The sequence below is a fragment of the Muntiacus reevesi genome, chromosome 8 (assembly GCF_963930625.1).
Source record: "Muntiacus reevesi chromosome 8, mMunRee1.1, whole genome shotgun sequence".
NCBI lineage: Eukaryota > Metazoa > Chordata > Mammalia > Artiodactyla > Cervidae > Muntiacus > Muntiacus reevesi.
Window position 1 is genome coordinate 52,525,565 of NC_089256.1, and position 25,277 is coordinate 52,550,841.

Below are 25,277 nucleotides of genomic sequence, written 5' to 3' on the forward strand. Positions count from 1 at the left end.
TTACCATCCTCTTAAGCGAAGTTGAAATTGACATTGACTAAAGCAGTTTGCTATACAAGAAAATAAAGAAATTTGTAAGGAGGATGTTTCTCTCCTTAAAGGACAAAAGCTGCTTTCAAGCACTTTCAGAGAACATTTTCACCCACAGAAAAGGCTTTAGTCAGATGAACCTTTTTGTGGTTGTTGATTTTCATACTTAATAAGTCAGTGATTGTGGGCAAGTTACTTTAACATTTTTAAGCCCCTGTTTTTTGTTTTATTGTTTTTGTTTTTAGTTATATGTACACTGGAGGTAATAGCATTTTCATCACAGGATTATAAAAATCAAGCAATATATTCCAAGTGCATAAAATAACACCTGGCACTTGGTGACTAAATAAAGTTTTAAACTATTTAAAAACAATAATTTGAGTCATTTGTTATACTATGAATATTTCTCCTATGAAACCTTGGAAGTCTGAATGAATCTTTGACATGCAAAATAAATCAGCATCATGTTTTTGTAGAGCTTGAAGGGAACCTGAAAATGATCCAATTCAATGTTGTCTGTTGACAAAGGAAACAGATAGCTTATACAGTGAAATGTGTTATATAGGGCTACCTGACTGGTTGGTGGGTAAGCCTGACCCACCACTCAGGAATCCTGACTGAATCCAGCAGTCTTGCTACCAAACCACATTCTCACTGTCATCCATAATTAAATGAATACCCCAACAGGCAAGCCTCAGGAAGTCAAGTTAGGCCAATGAATATGTGCCCAACAGTGATGTCACTGTTTCCACTCAATTGGCCCAAATGATTGAAGTTTAGTTTTTCAAGCAAAACTGAAATAAAATAATAAATTGTTCTACATAAATATTAATACCAAACTTACCAAACTCATTATGTTCTCTCAAGAGGAAAGTTGCATAGTTGTGTGTAATTCTTGTCTAAGCCTGGTGACATTTATAACATTAAAAACATTATCAACAAAACAGGCAAAAATAATTTAACATCTAAAGAGAAGTTTTATTATCTCTGAATTATGGTAAGCTGTATGGTAAGCTAAATTATGATGTTTAAGTACTGTTGACAGTATTTAGATCTCTTTTACTCAGAGGTATCTGAGTAACTGACATCCATACAGAGCCTTCCAGGGAGGCTCCGGTTGGTCTGGCGTCACACTCACCTGTCTGGTGGCCTGAGAGTCAGTTTAGATAACTCTGTGGATCACATCCTCTCTCACCTCTGTTTTCTCATTCTCTGAGTTATCCTAGGAGATGCTTCCTCCACTTCTCCAGGCTGCTTTCATTCCCTCTACTTTGTCAGGGCCTTATCTCAATGAATCCCACTTGAAGTGAATTTTTTCAGCTGATGTACTCAGAAAAGTGTTCTTTTTTTTTTTAATGACAGCTTTCTTATTAGTCATCAACACTCATCGAACTCTTACTATAGTAATGAGTACTATCCAAAGTGATGAGTAAAATAAGCATAAAGTAACTTAAAACAACCATATAAAATAGATACTGTTCTTTCCTCCACCTTTAGATGAGGAAAAGGGAGTCAAACAGGCTGAATAACTCATAAGTGGTAGAACTGCAATTCCAAATTGAGCAGTATGACTCCAGTCTGCAGAATTATCCAATATGAAAATCCACCAGTTCATAGAAGAGGTGATGGTTGGTCCACATGCAATCAAATACAACCTAAATATTCAGAGGCTCTTACAATGGAAACCCCTTACAGATCAAACTCAGCTTTGCTCTTTACAGACAGGGCAACAGAGACACAGAGAAGAGGAGTAACCTGTTCATGGTCTCATTGGTTTTCTCCAGTCTAATCATGCATCCTCCAGAAATGAAGTCTCAGTTCCTTAGCTTGAGCCCATGAAACAGTGGCTGTGCATCAGTTTTCCTGGGATTGAATTACCATTAAGCTAATGAGCATACTTGCTGCTCTAAATAGGGAGCTGGGTGAGGTAGGGGTTGAAACAGGAAAGTAGGAGCTTGGAAAGTAGACTTGAGTCTTTCCCAGAGCCAGTTTGACTGTGGCAGCAGGTTCAGCATTTACTGTATTGAGATCAGGTGGTTTTCAGGATATGGACTATCTAACATCTAAATGCTGACTTTAAATTTACAGCAATCAGTGAAGCTGCACAACCTCGTGGAGGATCACAACAAAGTCCAGGTCAAGATCACTGTAAAAGGCAAAGGTAAGTGATGTGTTTTGCTTTCGTCAGCATCCTAGTATTTGGAGTGGAGTTGGTCTCATTTGTTTTGATGATTAGTCAAGGAGGAAAAGTCTTTTTTGATTATACTGAAGACTGGGGCTGGGTGAGGCAAACAGGTCGTCACAGATTGAAAATTTAAGGCAGCAAGGTCATAAGAATGCTGACTTGTACCTGCAGGATACTGAGTGAGCCCCTTGTTGAATTCTGTACCTTAGGTGCCTGGCATGCCTCACCCTGATCCCAGCCCTGATTGAACTGTTTCTACTCAGTGTGGTTTATTTCAAATCCCCTCTGAACTCCATATTTCACTCATTGGAATGTTACTGGGTAAGCCTTCTTAAGGCTTTTTGATTTGCTAACTAACCATCTCAAACAGGACCAGCAGCATATATTTCTATTTGTTATATGGAAACCAGACCTGTATAAAGCTTATGGATGGCTGGATGGACAGTTGGCATTTGCTCCAAGTTACCTGGGCTGAGGTGACCACGGCTCTCAGCAAGGACTGAAGAGCTGCACTCCAGAGCAGTGGAAGTTGTCTGGAGTGTTTACATGGGCCCCAATCCAAGTACTGAGTGTGCTATAGGGGGTCAGGAACCCAGCTAAAGGATGTAAGCAGATACAAAGTGGCACTCTTCCATGGACCAATGCCCTTAAGGGTCTCCTGTGGGCAGAGCACTGCCCCAGGTACTAGGATCAAGATGGGATCTTATTGCTGAGCAAATCCTTTCCTAGGACCCGGACATCAAATCCCTAATCCTAGTTTTCTGGGAATCTGCAATTGAGTGGAAAGAGGCTGGAGCAGGTGGGCATGCAGGGTAGTTCTTAACCAAAACGTTGATAAGAGTTCTTGGCTGTTTTTATTGTTAGGTAAAAACAGGAAAAGTTCATCTGATCATGAACATGTTGCTCCTGTGTAGGTTTGCAAGAGCTGGAATCCCGTCTCTTGGTTCCCGGAGATGTTCTTATTCTTCCAGGAAAACTTTCATTGCCATGCGATGCTGTTCTGATTGATGGAAGTTGCGTGGTGAATGAAGGCATGCTCACAGGTAGGAGGTTGTCATGGAGCTTCCTCTTTCTTTCCTTCCAACAACCAGGTCAAGTGAGCAAAGCAGATCAGCATACACTTACCTGCTTTATGGACACAACTTAGTGACTGAACAACAACAGCAAAGGTATTGAGAGACAGATGGGGAAGACACATCCAGACTATTCATGTGAATGAAAGCAATATACGTAGATAAGAAATATTTAAAAATATAAGAATGAAAACCACAATACATATGAAACTAGAAGAAAAGACTGATACAACTTGGAATTAATTAATTACCCCATGAGTGAGATGAATAAGATGCTTTGAGTTCAGAGGTGGGTGAGAGGACCCTACTATTTGATACACAATCTCTTTATAAATATGAGGATTGTTTATACACCTGTTCGAACAAAACACAGACTAAAACTGTCACCTCACAGTTGACAGGGCATAGAGATTTATCCAGCCCTGTATTCTGTAGATGGAAAACTGAGCCCCAGTTTTCAGTGGGAGAAAGATTCAGTTGGGTCTTCCAGAAAGGCAGTAAAACAGTTCCGTTCTTTAGAATCGTGTTTCCAGTTGATCTCACTGAGCAAAAAACTGGTTTTCTTGTTATGGCTTGAGCTGTCCTTGTCCTCATTTGTATGTACAGTCCATTTGAATTTGTGTAATTAGTAAGGCACTATCTATAACATATTCTTTAAGCCAAAAAAAAGAAGAAAATACACAGGGCATCTTAATAAAAGAAGAAAAAAAACCATATGGAAACACGAAAAAGAAATTATTGGTCTTTTGAGTTTACAGTTGGTGCATTTTTCTGTTTCCAAATAGTGTAAAGACAAGGAAAAGAAAAAGCACATGCACAAAACTTTTTAACATCACCTAAACATAAAGAGAGTCATTCTCATTCATAAATTGTTCAACAGAAGCATGTTTGCCATTAAAGATGAGCCTGCTTAATTTAAACTAAGACAAGAAAATGCAGTAAACATAAATATGTGCAGTATAATTACAAAATACCCCTTTAATGTGTTAAGATCTAGCTGCCTTGTAATGGTAGTGATGAGGATTTGCATACTGATTATATCTCTCATCCAAAATGTTGCCATAGTACCTCCAGTACAAACCTCACACCCAAGAAAACCTTGCTCTTCACTCAGAGGCAATGACTATCTCTCATTCCCAATAGCTTGACGACCAAGAACAGTGTCTCTGAAGGTAGCAGAGCGTGGCAGTGAGAAGAGAGAGGGGACACACAGCAGGGTTTACTGCCCTGGGTCTATTGACCTGGAGGATCATGCTTGCCTGATTCTTAGGAAAACTCAGAAAGTCCTAGAGAAGCAGCAAAGGCAAATGTGCAAAGCTGACCTAAAATGACCTCAAATGGTCAGTGGCTTTTCTGAGGGCCTGTTTCAGGAGAAATAAAGTCATCAGCATTAATATCTATGCAACCTAAGTACTGATAAAGTCAACTTTACAGATAAACACATAAAACAGAAATATATCCATCTCTTCTTTCTCATTAATTTCTTGAGATAGACCTCAGTATCAGCATGCTTTGAATATTTTGTTACATAGCTTGCCTAGATCCTCCCACTCACTATGTATTCCTGGGAAGGATCCTGATGGAGTAATTAGATTAAGGTTAGATTCCTAAAACTGCAACCATATTTCTTGAGTGTGTGTTCACAAATGTGACTCAGGTAATATCGCCCATGTGCAAAAATAGTCCTTTGCATATACAGAAGTCTTTATGTAAGAAGAGTAGCAAGTATTTCTAGCATCTCTATAGCAATTTATACTTTCATAAACAACTTTTATATCTCACTTCATTGTAGCATAAAACAAATTAGACTAGGTGATATTATAATACCCAATTTACAGATAGGGAAACTGAGGTGAAGAGACTAGGGCTGCTCAGCTAATGAGTGAAAGAGTCCGAGTTGGAGGTGGATTGGCTTCCAGGCACGAGGGACCATAGGAGTGAAGACAATGATTCGAGGATGGGTACAGCTACTGTTTTTTAGTTTTGTGCCTCCTTGCCTTTTCCTTTCTCGGGATTAGTCCCATTTATAGCACATGCTCATTGCAGAATTTTCCTTAGCATCATCTTAACCTCATCCTCTCGTCATAAACTCCACTATGCAAAAAACTCAACTTTATTTTATACCTACACTTCATTTTAATTTTGACTTCAAATTTGGCCATTCTTGAAAGTGTGTGGTATGAAGCATCTGATAAAAGCCAGGTATCCCATCAGTTAGCAGGACCTCCCCAGCAGTTAGCAGGACCTCCCCAGTAGCTAGCAGGAGCCCTGCCCCCACACCCTCCATTCTAGTCTGGCTACAGAAGTTGTGCCAGGTACTGGGGAGAGGCCCCTGGTCTAGGACACGCTCCTCTCTGTGGTTGCCTCATGCCACTCAGAGCTTGGGGAACGTCGGGGACCTATCTACCAGGAGGCAGACCTTGGAGATGTTTGCACTCAGTTTCCACAAACTTCTAGAATGTTTCCATGTCCTATTTTGGTTCGGGCCCCTTCTCGCATAGACATACAATATCCAAGCTCTCTTTAGACTTTCTTCCAGTTCCTACTCCTTGGATTTTCATTTGGCTAAAAAAGTGGTAAAAGAAAGGCGTGATGAGCAGAAAAGCTTTGTTCTTACTTTTAGGTGGTCTCTAAAATTCATGGTAAATTTATGAGTAAAAGCCAGTCTCTTGCTCTTTTCTTGTGCCTCCTGAGACAGTGATCCCCTTCATGATTTAGCTCTTCCCAAAGGGTCCAGAGGGAAAAAGGAGTACCATGGGGAGAAATTTTTTCCTGGTAGCAATAGCTAACTTTTCTTAGCTCTCATAAGTATTCGGTGTTATGCTAGCATTTTACACATGTTTTTTCATTCAATCCACAACTCTGTAAAGTGGGAAAATCTGAGGTCCAGAGAGGATAATTTATTTGCCTAAGGTTACACAGCTTGAAAGTGGTAGAGCTGAAATTAGAATTCATTTGTTTATTCGTTCATTCATTCATTCCACAAATGTTTATTAGCTGCTACTGTGGAGCAGACGCTCTACTAGGTACTGGGGAGACAGCAGTGAATAGGCAGATTTCTGCCCTCATGGAGTGGACTTTAGTGGGAGGACAGAAAACATGAAGGTAGATAAATGACATAAATTCTCAATAACAGTAAGTTCTATGAAGAAAATAAAATACTTAAACCCAGCCATTTTGTCCCCAGAGCCTACACTTGCAATTACTGTTCCTCGTTCTCTTAGAGATAATTATGAGGGGGAGAGGTAACTTTCATTCTGCCACAATCCCCCACCCTCCCTCTGTTCATTAGAATTACTAATCTATTTGAATCATATGTGCAGAATCATGTAGTGATCTGAGCTGGACACAGAAATTCCCCTATATCCTGTCAGACAAGCTTGTAGTCAGTGGATAGATCAGATTTTCTCCTCTCTTCCTGTTTTCCTTTCTTTTTCTCTCTCACTCCTGTCTTTCTTTCATTTATTCACTCATTCATCCATTTATTCAATAAAACTTCAGAGATGCCTGCTATGTGCCAGCACTGCACTGTTTGCTGGAATCAGCAAGAGAAATGAGAAAGGGTCCCTGCCCTCAAGTAGTTTATAATCTGATGGCCCCAGAAGTATAAATAAACAGGGATCTGACCTTTCAAAACACTGTCACCATGAGGAGACATCTGGCTCATTGTGGACAAAGGAGGGAGTTTCAATTTCACAGCAGCCAGGATCTTCAGGTCTTAGAAGCCAAGTGAACAGTTGACTGTGAGTCTTTCCTTCTGAAACCCTCTCCACCCTACATAGATCTCCAAACTCTTGTTTGGAGAATCTATCCTTTCCTGGGATCCATGGGAAAATGCTGAATATAAAAATTTTAAATGTCAAAGTCCTTGCCCTCTGATATTACCTAGATCATGAGAAAGAACCTAAACTTGTATAACTACAATCAGTACAACTGTATTTCCAAGTAGGAAATAAGACATTATCTTGCTAATTGAATAGCAAAAATATGATCAGATTTTCCACTGATTCTAGTGCTTTTTAAATCTCTGAGCCCAGAAGTGTTATTAGCATTTTTATTTTGTCTCTGAAGCTTATTCTTTTTGAACTATGAGCTGATTTTCTTTGTATCTGAAATATCTGGTTTTACATCCATTAGGGAAAGTAGAGGAAGAATACTGGCAAAGAATGGGAGTCATTAATAGAATACATCCATAGCCTAGTTTAGCTGAAGTCTGTGTAGAGTGATAACAGCTAAGGATGCTTAGATGGTGATGACTCTGACAACCTAGCAGGAGAGTTTGAGGCTTATTAGTAATGGCAATTGAAAAGGTTGAAGGATTTTTGAGAAAAGAATGCGATAATAAAAGGGGCTTCTGTTAGGATTCATCTGGAAATGGTCTGGGAAGACTGAAAGCGGGGACAGGAGGGGAGGAGCAGTTAGGAGAATGGGAGATACGAGAAAATAGATATATTAGTCTCTGACCCAGTTCTTGGCACAGGGCTCTTGAAACACTTGTAAATTCCTACTTGATAAAAGCACTAGGAGCATCTCTTGTTCTAATGAGGCCGCTGTTGGTGGATACCTGGATGGCTCCTGGATGGGGGCTGGTCCCCAGAAAGACCAAACCATGATTAGAAGCTTGGAATTTTCAACCTCAAACCCCATTCTCTATAGAGGGAAGAAAGGCTGGAAATGGTATTGATAATTAAGCATATCTACATGAGGAAGCTTCCGTAAAATCCTAATAGTATGGAATTCAAACAGCTTCCAGGTGAATGAGCACACCCACATACCAGGAATATGATGCACCCCAACTCCAGGGGGACAGAAGTTCCTGTATTCAGAACTCTCCCAGACCACTCCCCAGGTATCCCTTCACCTGGTTGTCCATCTGTGTCCTTTATAATACTTTTTAATAGACAGCTAAATTTAAGTATTTCCCTGAATTCTGTGAGCCGCTTTATAAAATTAACTGAATCCAAGGAAAGGATCATGAGAACCTCAGATTTATGGGTCATATTTCAGAAGCACAGATGACAAACTGGATTTGCAGTTGACATCTGAATGGGGTGGGAATAGTCTTATAGGACCGAGCCCTTAATCTGTGGAATGTGATACTATCTCCAGATAGATGGTATCAAAATTGAATTTAATTGAGTTAAATTATAGGACAATCAGCTGATGTCACAGAATTGCATGTTGTGGGGGAAAAAAACCCTATACATCTGGTGTCAGAAGCTTTGTGAGTATGGTAGTAGGTATGAGACTAAAGACAAAACACATAAGGAAGGATTGGAGATTTTCTTAATTCAGGACTTCAAAGTTCAGATGTTTATTTATGAAAAAGATTGATTAGTTCCATTGTAGCCTCAGATTACCCAGAGGACATGTTTGCACTTCAGAGAGCTAAACAAATCACTGCTAATCCATTGTTAATGCAACCACCAAGAACCAGACAGAGATTGCCATTTAAGCCACTGGGACCTAGACAGACGAGTCCAAGAATGACACTCACAGGAAAGTATGTTAGAAAAGTATGTTGGAAAATCTTTCTGTGAAAAGGCAGATTACGGAAAGAGGAGGAATCAAAGCGGTTCTGAGATTGTAAATCTGTGACTCAGCAACAGGGTAAGACCATAAGAGAAAAAGAAATTTCAAGAGGAAATTTGGAGCTAAAAATATTGATACAGACTTTAGAAATGTTGAGTTCCAGAGGCTAGTAGAATATCCAGGTTGGGATGAACAGTCAACAACTGAGAAGCACCAAACAAGGGCCCAGGAGAGAGGAAAGATGGAGCTAGGCATTACTGGTATATCTTTTTAGACATGCTAATTAATGGAAGTACTGCTGAGGTCATCCAGAAAGAGGAAGAGGAAACAGAGGTCCTATCTTGATACGTTAATTTCTCTTTCACTGCCAGATCCAAAAAAGATCATGAAGAATATTTTTTTCCTTCGAGATTTGAGATGTAATTAACATACAGCACTGTATAAATGTAAGTTGTGTAGCATGACTTGACTTACATCATGAAATGATTACAAGTTCAGTGAACATCCATCATCTTACAAAAAATAAATAAATAAAAAATTAATGAAATTTAAAAAATTTCTTATGAGAACCCTTAGGATTTATTCTCACAACAAATTTCATATATAACATGTGACAGTATTGGTCATATTCAGTGTTAATCATATTTATCATGTTGTACATTACATCCCTACTACTTATTTATCTTATTGACAAGTTAGTACCTTTTGACGATCTTCATCTGTTTCCCTCTCTTTCCACTCCAGCATGAAGAGTATTGAAAATATTGTACAGATTTCCTGCAGGCATCATTTCTCACACATCTCTGTACTTCCAGGGCTACTTTCCTCTATCCCAAACTCAACATTCCAAACACCCTCAACTGCCATTAATACCCAGAGCACACCATGCTGTTTCTCTTAGATCTCCTAAGAACACTCTCCCGTCCTCCTTAAGCTGACTGAGCTTATTGCCTTTCAATTGTCACCTATTGCACACAAAATCTTTCCTGATCTTCCTTTTGGGTTAGCTCTTCAGATCACCTAGTTCTGCTATCAAAATATTTAGCACACTGTGTTTTAGTTAATTACTTATTGATACTTACTGGCCTGGCTTCCTGAGCTTTAGGAGGTCAGAATTTCTGTCTTATTCGTTATTATGTTGCCAGCATCTAGAGCAATGCCTGGTATGGAATAAACACTTAGATATATTTGCCAAATCAGTGGATGAATGGACAGATAAACAAGTGAATAAGAGGCAAGTAATAATAACTATACACATGCTTTGTAACTTCTTCATGCCTAGAATAGTGCTGGGCTTAAAGAAAACTTAGGAAAAAGATTAAGTGGCAACTCCTTTCTCTAAAATGGGATGCTTTTTAAATAAAAAAACAATAAGCCATACTGGCCAGGTATGGGAGAGATAGGCAAATCTTAAACAAATATTTGAAATATAGTCAAGTATACCACTGCTTGCATCACTAACATCCTTAAGAATAGTCATCTGACTCTTGAGATAGGAATGAACAACGAGATTAACTGTGATTTTTATCCTTTCTTGAAACTGGTGAATACCAGCCCTAAATTACTACCCAAGTTCACACAAAATCAACAAAATACCATCTTCTTTAGGAGAAAGTATACCTGTTACAAAGACACCACTGCCCCATGTGGAGAACACCACAGCCTGGAAATCCCACAGCTTGGAAGATTATCGGAAACACGTTCTTTTCTGTGGAACAGAAGTTATTCAGGTCAAGCCCTCTGGGCAAGGGCCAGTAAGAGCAGTTGTTTTGCAAACAGGTCAGTAGATCCCATTTTTGTAAACATGGTCCATGATTAGAGGTGGGGGAGCTGGATTACGGAAATCTGGTTTACAGTCATGGAGTTTGTCACTTCTGGTTTCCAATGAAATGCTTGTTATTCCAGGTTGCTGCCATTTCCAACTGAACTGTTCGTTGTGAATACTGTTGTTTGTGATGAAGTGCATATGGGGATGAAGTACACTTCCTCAAAGGCAAAAACTGTGTTCTTGGTTTTACTATGTGTCCATAGACTTCTTCTCTTTTCACTCTGTACTTCCTCTAAGTGATTACCAAGAAAATAGTTTCAACCATGATCACTTAAGAAATTTTTCTTTTCAAAGAGTCATATGCCAGGCTGTTATCTCAAGGTTTTTGCTGGATGCCTTCAACAGATCCAAAGATGGTTCAAAGTCAAGGCATCTACAAGGGGACTCATCCTCCTCTAGTGCCTCTTTCTGTAGACATTATCACCATCTAGCAAGTTGCTTCATATTGTCTTCACTCCTCATTTTCTCTCCTACTAAATAGGGGACCACATCCTACAGATTCTGCAAATACCTCCTGTGTCCTGTCATCCTCCCTCTTCTTCATCCTCATAGTTGGTGTTATCTAAGCTATCATCTCATGTCTAAATTATTACAGAAGAGATATTTATTTGAAAGTATCCCTTTAACTTTCACCTTAAATATTGTTGTCTATGCTTTGCTCAATTTTTCTCTAACCTATTCCTCAAGCTGTCACCAAGTCACACTTCTAAAACATAGTTTGGAGTAATTCATAAATACCATGCTCAAGAATGTTTCAAGACGACCCATATCAGTCCCATTCTTTCACATGACTTTACATAATCAATACCTTCCATGGTCTGGTCTCAGCTCTCTGTATTCACCCTTGACCTGTGTTTCTGCCACCCCACATACTCATAGACCCAAAACATATCTTGCATTTTGATATTTCTACGCTTTAGTTTAGTCCATGATTCAACTTTTCTACCTAGTTTTTTAATCAAAAATATCAAGATTTGAGGGGTTTTTATGCTCAAAGTAGTCAGTGGGCATGAGAATATCCCTCAAGCTGCTGCCTAAGAAAAAACTAATGGGTGGAGATCATGGAAACTCCTGATTTGAGCTTGTAAAATGCTAAAGCAACAGGTTAGAGAAAACTCAGCTGTTTTCCTTCAAAGTCTACAAAGCCATGTTTGAGGAGAGCAGATGTTCATCAAGAAGTGGGATTAAGGCATGCTTTATACTTACAATACTGATTCATGTCTGGAATATATAGTAGTCACTCTTTTTGCCAGTACTTTAGAGGTGAATGAGTATTTACTAAGTGCTATGCATAGAAAGCTAAATAAAAGCAAATGTGAGATACTCTTTGCCCTCAAAGAAGATTATGATCTGATACAAGAGACAGATGGATTTATAGCTAACAAAACACAGTGCATAGAGGGATGTCATACTACCAAGTGGTTTTTATCCTTTCTTGAAACTGGCAAATACCAGCTCTAAATTATAGACAGAGGGAGAAATTACTTTGATTATGAAATATGGGAGTAGAATTCGGGAAATACTTATTTGAAGAGATGGTATGAACCAAACCTGATACAGTGGGAAGGATTTAGCCAATCATATCAGAGAACTGGAAAAATAGGCTATTTGTGTCTAAGAAACATAAAAGAAGGAATGCATGGAGGCCTTCTGGGACCAGGGAGCAGGGACTAGGGATAAGCCTAGTGAGGCAGGAGACCTCAAATGCCATGCTTACAAATTTGAACTTTATTCTAAAATGTGTGTGGTCTGGAAGGTTTTTGAGTTTAAGAATAACACGACCAGGGGCATATAAGATTACTTGCCTTGTGCTTTACTTTTCTTTTAATTTTCCATTACTTTCAACACATATTTTTCTTTTTTTTTTTCATATTTTTATTAAAGTCTTCTTCTCTCAGCATCTCTTGTTCTCTGGTCATTGCCTTCATCAGCTCCTTGGTCTTTTTCTGAGCCCCATATGTGAAGTGGGGTTTACATTGCTTGAGCCATTGAAACACTGACCCCCAGAGCAAGAGAAATTGAGAAGAGCTAAGTGAACACCATTTATTATTCCTGGCAGCTTGGAAGAATAATAAGTGTAAAGCTGTTAAGTCACAACAATGCTGTTTTAATTCCATATTCAAATGACTCTATTAACCAATTCTTAATTCAGTGCAAACCATTTTTTTCTTTTTGGTTTTAGGGGAAAATATATTAAAGGACCTTACACCACTTGTGATTATCTTCGTGTAGGTTACAATACAGCCAAAGGGGACTTGGTGAGATCCATCCTCTACCCCCGGCCTCTGAACTTCAAACTGTACAATGATGCCTTCAAGTTCATAGTGTCCCTGGCCTTCCTTGGAATCATGGGTTTTTTCTATGCCCTTGGTGTATTTCTGTACCGTGGAGTAAGTACTTGGGGGTAGGGCTTTTTAATAGAATAACTTTCTCAAGGAACTTAACCTAACTAAAGGGTCAGATAAAATTTCCTTTTAGTCTCACCATTCTGAATCAATGTCATCCAATAGAGCTTTCTAGAATGATGAAAATATTCTATATATCTACACTGGTCAACTTGCTAGCCATTAACTATGTGTTCACTGAGCACTTGAAATGTGTTGGTGTAATAAAGGAAATAAATTTTCAATTTTTAAAAATTAAAATAGCCACATGTGATTAGTGGAAATTGTATTGGAAGGCATAGCTATTAAAAGTTGTGAAGTTCACAGCTCCTTTCACCACCTGGATAGGAGTGAAAGGTTACAGCATGTGTGGCATTTGTGATATCCAAGCCCAGAGGAATATATGCTCCCTCAGAGGAAATACATGCTTCTCAAACATTATAGGATGGGGAAGATTTGGTCTTAAGATTAGAAAGCAGTAAGGATATACACATTTGAATGACAAAAATGCAAAGGCAGAAAAACACAAAGGAATGCTGAAACTATCAAGCAGTTATGAAATAAATCTGATAAGGTAGGATTAGATCAGATTAAAGGGGATATTGAATGCCATGCCTAGACATTTGGACTGTTTGAAAGTGTTGATGTATTTGAGTGTGTATATTGTCAAGGGAATACTCAACACATAAGGCAGTCAATGAGTTGCCCTGTGTTCTTGTTGGGTTCTGAGATGAAATTGAATGTCTGCTTTTACAGAGCTGTGTACTGTATGGATCCTCACTTCCCTTTATAAGCTTCATGATGTCTGGTTTTGTTTGGATGTCTCTTTGAATAGTTGTAATGGCTGTACAGGAAAGAGTTGTCACAAATAACCCATGGGGTCCTTTCTGGTCCTGAGAATCTGATTCTGTTATAAATTTTGCAGTCTCTTCTATAAAACATGCTGGGATCTTAGCAGTATGGGCTTATAGGAGAGAATAAAACATTGTGAATAAAAGGATTCAAACACAGGTATGAAACCGGGAGTGAGTGGACTCTTTAAAATGTCCAAACTGATGGCATTGGTGATGGCATAGAAAAGTGTGTATGTTGAGTGTGCGAGAAGCAAAGGCAGCCACATGTTCAAACTTGAGTTCTGCATAGTCATTACAATCTGAAATAAACTCTCAGAGAGCATTTCTAGGGGGGAGGAGGGCAGAGGAGACCAGGGCACATGGGCACCAGTAGAATAGAGTCTGGAAAGAGTGAGGAAGAAAGTCAAAACCAGTGGGGCTGGAATTTGAGGCAGTGTGCCAGTTTCATCTGGAGAACATGAGCAGGAAAAGAAGCAAAAGCCCTCTCCTATGGGCCAGGAAGCCCTGGTGGTGATTGCATATGAGAGTTTCTTGGGCAAGACTCAATGTCCAATACATACCAAAGCAGCATTCTCATTGCACACCCTGTCTTCTTGTAGGTCTGGACCTGCAGACCTTTTGGCTGCTTCTATCTGCACTGGCTCAGCGTTAGGCAGGGCTGAGTCTTCAGGGTTAAAGCTCTTCTGTGGCTGGGGTTGGCAAAATCAGGAAATGATGGATTTCATGATAAACTAGAATTGGCCCAATGATGTGCCAAGTAGCCATTGTTACTAAACTTGAATCTATGGTTCCAATACTGAAAAGATAACTTATGGCTAAAATCAAGGTAATTTCATAAAAACCTAGGCAAGGTTGTAGAGGGAAGGCCATTAGTTAATAGAGCATGGGAAAATTATGCAGCCTGTGGTCTGATCTCGGCCCTGCCTTTATTAGTCTTATGATCCTCGGTAGATTGCCTGGAATCCTGATTCCGTGGGACTTGGCTTGGTAATATGATATATCAGTCACACATTTGTGCCCTCCCTCTCAATGAATAGATTAGGGATTATATTCTCACCATTTAACCAGCATGTGGCCTTGGGAAAGTTACTTACTTTTTAAGTCTTAATTTTCTCTTCTGTTAAATGGAGAAAATAACAGTGTTTACATTACAAGGCGGTTGTGAGGAGTAACTAAACAGTGTGTGTACACAGTGCTTGTTCCAGGGTGTGTATCCAGTGAGAACAAGCTAGTTTTATTATTGGCTTCCGCAGAGCAGTAAATATATGCCGAGATCTTGGCAGAATCCTGGTCCTAGTTTTCACCAGGTTTGCAGGCACTCCATGCATGTGTTGAGCACCTTCTCTGGGTCAGAAAGGGCTAGGCTCTGCATCTGGTGATGAGTAAGATGAATTCCAAGATGACTTCAGAGATGCTGTGCCGGAGGAGTTTGTAGAACTGTTGAGAAAGCAACAGTCAGGCCATGTGTGAAATATTACAACTCAGGTCTAGTCCCAATGACCAGGAGTCCAGAGGGTGTGCAAATGCCTGATGGGCAAAGAAGGGGTGGCCCTCTGGGTGGACAGAAGGCTGAGTGGAGAGAAGCTGGGTCAAGCAGGACAGTAGGATGTGGGCTGGGCATCCTTTCCTCTGCGGTGGGCGACCATTTGTTGACTTCTCAGACTTGGCCTGGAGAATACTCAGTCCAACCAACACAGCTGGCTCATGATGACTCTTCTGAGCTTCCAGAACTCCATTGGTACGACAGGAGATGGAGCCGGGAAGGGTGCCCATGCTTTCTGCCAGGCTAACCTGTGTGTCCCTCCCTCCGCAGGCCTCTCCACAAGACACCATGACCATGGCCCTGCTCCTGCTCACCGTGGCGGTCCCGCCTGTGCTGCCAGCTGCGCTGACCACAGGCATCGTGTACGCGCAGAGGAGGCTGAAGAAAAAGAGAATCTTCTGCATCTCCCCACAGAGGATCAATATGTGTGGGCAAATCAATCTTGTGTGCTTTGACAAAGTATGAGCTCAACTCCCCAGGTTGGAGGTTAATGATCTGGGGACATGGCTGAGTCGGGAAGGGCCTCAGAGACTGTCTAGCCCAGCACCCTCCTGGGACAGATGGGAATACGGAGGCCGCGGAGGTCACACACGGGGCTGGTGTGAGAGCATGTTCTAGAAGCCTGCTCTCCCGAGTCCTGAGGAAGTGGTTTAGCCATCACATCAAACATTTCTTTCCTGTCAAATTTAATATTTTCATGCCTGTTTCAGGTTTCAAAACAATCTCTTACTGTAATCACTTTTATGAGAGACTGGCTTTTTTCAGGCAAAAAAAAAAAAATGAGAAACATTTCTGTTCCCTTGGTGCTTTGTCCAGAGCTGAAGGGAGCATATTCATTTCTCCTCCATTGCTTCTTTTCAGGAACTAGAAAGCAGGGGCTGTGACCTGTGTTTACACACTCTGGTCCCTCTTTTCCCGTTTGCTTCCCAGGATGTCGAGCCTCAGGACTGGGGCAGATTGTCTGTGCTTAGGGCCTGGAAAGGTGGCAGAAGGGAAGTGTGTTCAGAGGAGGGGATAGCTGCTCTGGGACAGGTCCCAGGACCCCTCTCTGTGGCTCCCGTGGGGGACCAGGCAGGGCTGCATTATCAACCACCTCACCTGGGTACCTAGTTTACCAGCTCTACTGCAGGGGTCTGATCTGGTCCCTCCATGTCTTCACTTTGTTTTCATGAGAATAAGTGATGAAGGTTTTGCTGCTTTTTAGATAACTGACATTGGCCGAGAGCCCCATTAATGAGATGTTCTGGGCTCTTGAGAAGCTCATGAGCTAGTTGAGGAAACAGGTGACAGGGAAACATAGATGATGAAAACACAGTGAAATGCATGCTAAATAAATATGAGCCAAGCACTGGGGTGTGGTTACCTGCCGCAGGTGGGAGTCATCGCTGAGCTGTGGCTTTGACTGTCAGGCAGAATGGGCCCCAGGCTCAGCGGTGAGCAGCCCAGCAGCATACAGATACCAGGGATGCAATAGGCAGGGAGCCAGACTCTGGATGGTGAGAACGTGGCTGCGTGGTCAGGATGCAGCTGGGACTGATGAGCCCAGTTGCTCAGGGCTTCATGTACTCTGAAAAGATGACTCCTTGTCCCAGACAAAGAGGTCAGGAACAGAGAGCAAAGGCCAAGCTGGAGAGACACCATGAGCAGACCTGAGAAGTCCTGGTCCCCAGGTAGAAGTGGCATAGCTCTTATATCGTTTCAGTTCTATTCTTTTCTAGTTTCCTTTGACAAAGAAACCTGTAAGGTTAACTTAACAGTAGCTACCTCTTAGATTCAGGGCCAGAGAACAACTCTTGACAGCAATTCCTATTACTGACCCAGCAGCCTCACCAATGTGTAGAATATTGGAGGGAGATTTACAAAATGTGTTCATTACATATCTGTTTCTAAAACTAATTTTTCCAGAGGTGTTCCCTTTCCTTTCTGTAGAAAGTTTTTCCCTCCACATCCTCATGCTCCTTTGGTAAACTGTCCTAAGGATGCTCGACAGCAGACTTGGCCAGACTCCATATGTCGTGATGGCATCTTATTATGCAGACTCATGATTGGGAATCAGCGAAATGAGAAATCTAATCATGAATCTGACACTAAATTTCTGTGTGACTTTTTGAGATAAGATAGTTGAAGTACAATTCTCTGTTTCTTTCTAGCTTTCATATTATAAAAGTCTACCACCATGATGTTAGAATAAAACCCTCCACCATCAATTGAATTTCCATCTAGTGTTATTTCAATTTAGAAGATATTCACCACTGGGCTTCTGAGTATATTTATTCCCATATATTTCTAGTTTTACACTGGTTTGTTACAAGTTCTTTAAAACAGGTTCTTTCTCTCTCTTTTCTATTCAATTCAGTCTAAGCCTAAGCTAGTATTTTTACTAAGAAGTTTTATTTTTCTATCTTATTTGCTTTAGAACAGCAACTGTAATTTAGTACTTTTTCCATTTATGGCTAGTTTTATTGTATAAGGGTTACTTCCATGTAGAGAAATAACTTTGTCCCTTATCTATTTTTGCTATGGTATCATCTCTGTTTTCATGTTCAAGATATTGATGTTTTAAAACATATCTAATCATCAGGAAAACATTTCAGTTTGAATTAAGTTGCTAACTCTTGCTGAAATGGAGCATCTCAAGAGCCTTTGGAATCTAATCACACAGATTGGAGTCCTTATAAAATATAGGAGGTACATGAAACAAGAGGTGTTTTGCTTTTTTCTTTTGCTGTTGTTGTTCTTGAAAGAATAACCTACATGAAGCCTGTTAGCTCCCCTTGAAGTCCAAATTAGTTAATAAAACAAATTTTCCTTGTTTCTTTAACCCAGAAGTTCAGTACAGACTTTGTCTCTCCACATGCTTTTCAGAATTCATTTAGCTTTTGTTTTCTGGTGGAAGTCTCCAAACAGCCTGGATCCTGGTTCTTTCTCTCCAATCTATGTGCCACTGGACCCTTGGGTTGCTCATTTCACCTTTATACTGAGACTGTCTGTACTCTATTTACTCAGCTGTAAGAAGAGAAAGCACTGCAGACACTTCACTGTAAAGCATGGTGCTAATGCAAATGTGCTATGATGATAAAAGATACCATTTTATGGAAAACTGAAAATTTCAGTGTCTTATATGGTGATCATTTTCAAGAAAAAAGTGTCAGAAACCTGGGTGTCAGTGTTGAAAAGGACATTCCCTAGCACTTCGCAATGCATTACTGACAGAGCTGAGCCAGTGGTAGCCACCTCCTTACTCTGACTGGGTGTAGACCAGGCCGAATGCCATTGGCCTACTGCATAGGCACTAGGGTTTGTAATTACTAATTGACTATGAAGCAATGGGCAAATTAAAAGTGCTGTGATAGCACTCAGCCCCATTTTGCTTTCTCTGCTACATTATCTGACAAATACTTTCCCCTGATACAGCAAATCAACCCTCCCCACCAACCTCCTCTTGATCTAACAGTCAAACCCATTCCTGGGCATTAATTAATATTTATTATGAGCACTTCACTTCTCTCTGTAGTCTCAAAGCCCTTTATCAACATTTCATTATCAATCTGGACAGTCACCATGTCACCCATATTTTTAGGAAATAGCTGTGAACCATATGGCAGACTAGGAACTAAATAGTCTTGCAAAGAAAGAAAAAAATTCTGACCTCTGCTTTAGAAAGACAGCAGGTGCCAACTGAGAAGTCAGACTTGAGCTGGTTCTTGTTGGATTTCTAGCAACAGCAGTGGTCATGGCAGTAAACAAAGTGAAACATTTGCATTTGATAATAATTAGTGACTAGACCCAAGCTAATTTTCAACATGGTCTTTTGGGAATCATTTGTCACCGACTGAATCTTTCCTTCAGGTGCTCTTCTCTGATTTAAAATTTGATGCTTGCCAGTAAGGGCTTGGCCAATATTTTATAATAAGTATAAATGGAGTATAAACTTTAAAAATTGTGAATCACTGTATAGTACACCTATAACTTGTAGAATATTTTACATCAACTATACTTTAATGAAATATAAAAAATAAATTAAATTTTTAAAAGAATCATTGAACAAATGGAAAATAAAAATTTTAAAAATCTGTTTTTAGAAGAAATAAAGGAAAGCTAATGGAGAGCTGAGTATCGCATTTACTACAAATATAAACAATAATGAAATTTTTAAAAAATAAACATCTAATGTAAAAAGAAAGGGCTTGGGATAGCTAAATGTACTTTGGTTTCTTAGAAGCTTGGGTTTTGTGTAAATTGTAATTAAAAGCTCTAAATCTTCTGCTAAAACACATTCTAATTTTTTTGTAGACTGGTACTCTTACAGAAGATGGACTGGACCTCTGGGGGACTGTCCCTACTGCTGACAACTGGTAATTGTAATGAAGACAGAGCGTGTGATTGGTGGGGCTACCTTGTGATACTCCAGTCCATCCTTCCAGTGTTGAGGGATGAATCTCACATAAAATATACATAATAACTGGCTGGTACTGGCTCCCCATTAATCTAACTTGTTAAATTAAATGAGTTCTAAATTCAGAATCAGAGGGGGAAAGTAGATCTTCAAACTCCACATGAAAAATCGAATAGAATAAGGTGGACGGTTAGGGAGTTGAGTGAATAAAACAAAAAAGCAAAGAGTGAAATCAGGACTGTGCTTAATTTAAAACTGCATAGACTTCCTGGGTGGCTTGTGAGTTGGGAAATCCAGAAAGGAAGACCTCCATCTCCCCTCTCATGGAGTTCACACTCTAGTGAGATGAAAGGTGCAAATGGACCCATCTGCAATGTACCACATAGGCTGGGAAAAGAATTAAGGCACAGATATCACAATAGAGAAGAAGACATAATAACGATTGCTTGATAAAAGACACAGTCCTAATTTTTATAATAACATAGTGAATAAAAGGTAGAAATTCATTTTGAAAATGAATAGATCAAGGAATACCACCTGGAGGAGATAACAAATAAGATGGGTTTTGAAGGGAGTATGGCTAGAAATTTTACAGACGAGGTTTAAAAGTTGGCATTAGGGAGCAGAGCTGAAGCTGAAGCTCCAATATTTTGGCCACTTGATGTGAAGAGCCGACTCATTGGAAAAGACCTTGATGCTGGGAAAGACTGAAGACAGAAGGAGAAGGTGGTGACAGAGGATGTTGATGGTTGGATAGCATCACTGACTCAATGGACATGAGTTTGAGCAAACTCTGGGAGGTATTGAAGGACAGGGAAGCCTGGTGTGTCACAGTCCATGGGGTCCTGAAGAATCAAACATGACTTAGTGACTCAACAGCAACAAGAGGGAGTGGAGAGGGCAATTGCATAAACACTACCCCCAAAACAGAGCTAGAGACAGGAGGGAGTGCCCATCCTCAGAGAATGCCCCCTGCACTCCCTTCCCTGCAGGGCAGGGACCCACCTTCTCAGTCAGAGTGGAGACACTGCTGCTCTTGAGCTCTGGGTATTCCACCTGGGCTCCAAACAGTGGCTGAGGCTGCTGTCACTGAAGGCGTCATGCAGGGACTCTCCAGGTTGGTGACAGGGTCCTGGGTATAGCCCTGGCACAAGCGAACAGTAGTTAGGCGGTGTGACGTTGCAGAAGATTCCTGGGCTGCATGTCAGTGAACTCCCTGGGCTCGTAGTAATGTGCCTCTGCTTCTGCGTACTCGGATGCACAGATAAGGTTTTGGTCCAGACAGGCAGACCTCTACTGACCAGAGCAGTGAAAGGGGAAAGGGATGCTTGCAGTTTCCATTCCTTCTTTCCCTCCTTTTCCCCTCATACTCTGAGACTTTGAGAGAAGTAGAAACCCTGGATACAGTTTTTATTCGGCTGTAAGATGGGAGGAGAGAATGTCTACTGTCAAATAGGGAAATGAGATTTTTGATGCTAGATATCCATGCCAGGAGTTTTAAGAAATAGGGGTGAAAGCCAAAGGGCCGACTTGTGAGAACTACTTGAATCCATGCCTGCTTTTTTTTTTCTTTATTGTACTTATTCATTAAATTTTGGGGCCATGCTACACAACATGGGCTTCCCTGGTGGCTCAGATGGTAAAGAATCCTCCTACATTGCGGGAGACCTGGGTTCGATCCCTGGGTGGGGAAAAATCCCCTGGAGAAGGGCACGGCAACCCACTCCAGTATTCTTGCCTGGATAATCGCACGGACAAGGAGCCTGGCGGGCTACAGTCCATAGGGTCTCAGAGAGCTGGATACAACTAAGTGACTAAGCACAGCGTATGGGATCTTAGTTCCATGACCAGAAATTGAACCCACGCCCCCTTAGTTGTAAGGGTGGAATCTTAACCACTGGACTGCCAGGGAAGTTCCCCAGCCATGCCTGCTTTTACTGGAAGACAACGGAGCCAGCAGGCAGGCTTCCTTTCCATCCCTGCCACCCCACTGGCCTGCAGACTTCTTGCCTCGGTTTGGTCGTTTTCTAGAGACAGCTCTGCAATCTGCAGATGTCAGCTCTGAGCCTTCCCACAGTCTGCCTTCCCCCAACACTGCCACCCTGTGGGCTGGCTGCAGGCAGCCTGACAAAAGGCTCTGTTGTTCAGTCACTAAGTTGTGTCCAGCTCTTTGCCACTCCATGAACTGCCGCATGCCAAGTTTACCTGTCCTCCACTGTCTCCTGGAGTTTGCAGAAACTCATGTCCATTGAGTCAATCATGCCCTGTGATTATACCCAAACACTCAGAATTTAGCATACAAGGTATGGGGGGGAGGGGAGCTAGTGAAGGTTTTGAGCATAGACGAGAGGTATCGGTGAAGTTTATCTCAGTAAAATTGAAGGCAGGGTGTGCAAAATGATTTTGTGGAAGATCTTAACTTGCTAACTATTTTCTCTACCAGTTTCCAGGAAGTCCACAGCTTCACCTCAGGCAAGGCTCTGCCCTGGGGCCCACTGTGTGCGGCCATGACCAGCTGCCACTCTCTGATCCTCCTCGATGGGACCATCCAGGGAGACCCACTGGACCTCAAAATGTTTGAGGGCACCGCTTGGGTAAGGTGATTATTTCTTGGTTCAGCGGAATGAAGAAAATGTGAAGAAATACCCAATATTCACTGGGAGTGCCTAGGCTTGCCTAACTTTGGTTGAAACCCAGAGAATCATAGCAGTGTATGAATGAATGAAGGTCTGATCCTACCTGAATCTCCCAATCTCTGCTCCAAAACTCTATAAACCTTTGCAACATGATATAGTGTTCTACCATCAAATAAATTTGGAAACTGATATTTAAACAAAGATAATTTGATTTCTTGACTATAGAATTTCTTTAATGTTAATGTACAGTGGTGTATTGTGAATATTCACGAGAGGATATAATATGCAGCATTTACTAAACCTGTTTCACCACAAAAGCCTTGACAGGCCAAACTCTAGCACAAACATCCTTGGAGAAGCACTCATCCAGAGCAGTACTGTAAACACAGTAGCCACTAGCCACACTGGCTATTGAGCATATGAACAGTGGGTATGCAACTTAGGAACTGAATTTTAAATTTTAAATAATTGAAATAGCCACAATTGGTTGGTAGCTACTGTATTATTAATAGACAATATAGGTCTTAAAAGTGTTAGCCGGTTTAGTCATGTCCTACTCTTTGCAGCCCCACAGATTGTAGCGCCCTCCCCCCCCCCCCCCCAGGTTCCTCTGTCCAAGGAATTCTCCAGGCAAGAATACTGGAGCGGGTTGCCATTTTCTTCTCCAGAGGACCTTCCCAACCCAGAGAAAGGGTTTGACACCAGAATGGAGGCCCCTCAATCCAGTGGGTTCAATTTCCTCAGCTGTGTGTGAATGATAGGCTGAAGGATATAATTTCCTACTGGCGACTGTCATGAGAGGATGGGGAAACTACTTGACTCTACCACTCTCTAGCTTTCTGACTTCAAATCCAGAACAAAGATTCTGAATCATTACCTCATATGTGTATTTGGATAACAATGACTCACTTCTGGAGCTTTGAAACTGTGAGCCTGAAGGCAGTGCATTGTAAAGTGTCCAAAGAATGGAGCGTATTCATTCATTCATTAGTTAGTTAATTAACTACATTGTTTTTCCCTCCCCCCCCCAAAATTTTTTTTTCTGAAACTACTTAACTGAAATGCAGAACAGCATTTAAACAGAGCTGTCAAGAAGAGAAAGCAAACAATTGTAGGGACCTGTAGAACCCCTCGACAGAGTGTGTGCTCAGTCATGCTTTCCAACTCTTTGTGACCACATGGACTATAGCCCACCAGGATCCTCTGTCCATGGAATTTTCCATCAAGAATACTGGAGTGGGTTGACATTTCCTACTCCAGAGTATCTTCCTGACCCAGGGATCCAACCCATGTCTCCTGCATCTTCTGCATTGGCAGGCAGATTCTTTACCACTCACCACCTGGGAAGCCTGAAGGACAGTTCACAAAGAGGCTAATTTAAAGATTTATTGTAGGAAAATTGTGGATTTATAGAGGCCAAAGTAATAAAAGGGGAAACCTGGTAAACAGGGAAATTTCTGATATCAGTAAGTAAAATTAGAGCGTTTGCTGTGGAGAAATGCTTGATACTGCCAATTGAAAAAAAAAAAAAAAGCACAGCCTCAAAGTTGAGTTATGTTTTATTTGACAGACAAAACTGAGGACTTAAGCCCAAAACACAGCATCTCAGATAATTCGAAGAGCTCTGAAGAGAGAAGATGGGGGTAGAGAGCTAGGGTACATGTATAGGAGTTTCTGCTACAAAGACAAGGTAGTTACAATAAAAACAAACAAAAAAAAAATTACTGTTAATTAAAGAAAACCACATATCTCAAGTTAAGGAATTGAGTGCTTTTATTTGTATGGGAAGATGCAAGAGTCTGGGCTCACTGAAATCTTTTCTTTGATATGCATCTCAGCTGTCTGGGGCTAGGGTCCTGTGTTTTCACAACCTGAGTCTCCTCAGGGTGCGCCGTTGGAGGTGGCTGTGAGGCTCCTCTGCCCATAGGATTTTCCTCCTCCAGGGGATCTTCCCGACTCAGGGATTGAACCCATATCTCCTGCATCTCCTGCATTACAGGAAGATTCTTTACCCCTGAAACATCAGGCATCCTGAGTCTCCTAAGAGTGCACTGTAGGAAGTGGCTGCAGTGGCAGGCAGAGTTTCCATCCTGAGTTCCCTCAGGGTTCACCATCCAGATGGCTGTCATGTGATGGCTTGATGGCTGCAACATTCTTTGTTTGCTGATATGGAAGGCAGTATTTTTTATTTGCAATATAAAGGCAAGACAGAAATTACTTTCCTGGATCTTAATAGAGAGGAATCAGTATAATTATTATAAGCAAGCAGCACAAACGTCCTTACCAGCACCGCTGGTGCTGACGCAGTGAGGAGTTCCACATGGTCATTATTATTCTATGTGACTTTGATCCTGGTTCTAACACTGCTCCCCCTTCTCCAAAAGAGGAGACTTCCTCTCTATGGACAAGTGACATACGAGTTGGCGTCTTATGCGGGAACATAAATCTTTAGTATTAGCTCTGTAAGAACTGTTTTTAAGACCAGTTGTATCCACTCCAAACAGAGCATAACACTGCAAAGTTGTTCACTGAGTTTAAAGCTGAATAAGCCTCTAGTTAAATATCTTTTGGTTATTAAGAAACTTTCACTAAGCATAAGGGGGAGTAAAAATGTTCTTATAGACTCTAAGAATATTAGCAACCATAAGGAATGTCAGAATATTTTTCCAAAGAAATTGAGATTTGGAGAAACAAAGTGATGTCCCCAAGGTGGAACAAGTAAGTGGTAGAGCAGAGACCAGATGATGTCTCTTATTTTCTGACTTCTACTACTTATTTTTATCTGACTGCCTTTCCCATATTTTAGCTAAATATTG

At 40.9% G+C, this 25,277-nt stretch overlaps 1 protein-coding gene across 1 annotated transcript in view; it reads left to right on the forward strand.

The window, feature by feature from the left end:
• Positions 1–25,277, forward strand: part of ATP13A5 (ATPase 13A5) — a 115,083-nt gene that overhangs the window by 42,818 nt on the left and 46,988 nt on the right. Inside the window, exons 8-14 of the mRNA XM_065942117.1 lie at positions 2,119–2,191; positions 3,130–3,258; positions 10,429–10,599; positions 12,881–13,038; positions 15,700–15,888; positions 19,723–19,784; positions 22,269–22,419. Of these exons, the coding sequence (XP_065798189.1) occupies positions 2,119–2,191; positions 3,130–3,258; positions 10,429–10,599; positions 12,881–13,038; positions 15,700–15,888; positions 19,723–19,784; positions 22,269–22,419 (933 nt within the window). The remainder of the gene's footprint in view (positions 1–2,118; positions 2,192–3,129; positions 3,259–10,428; positions 10,600–12,880; positions 13,039–15,699; positions 15,889–19,722; positions 19,785–22,268; positions 22,420–25,277) is intronic.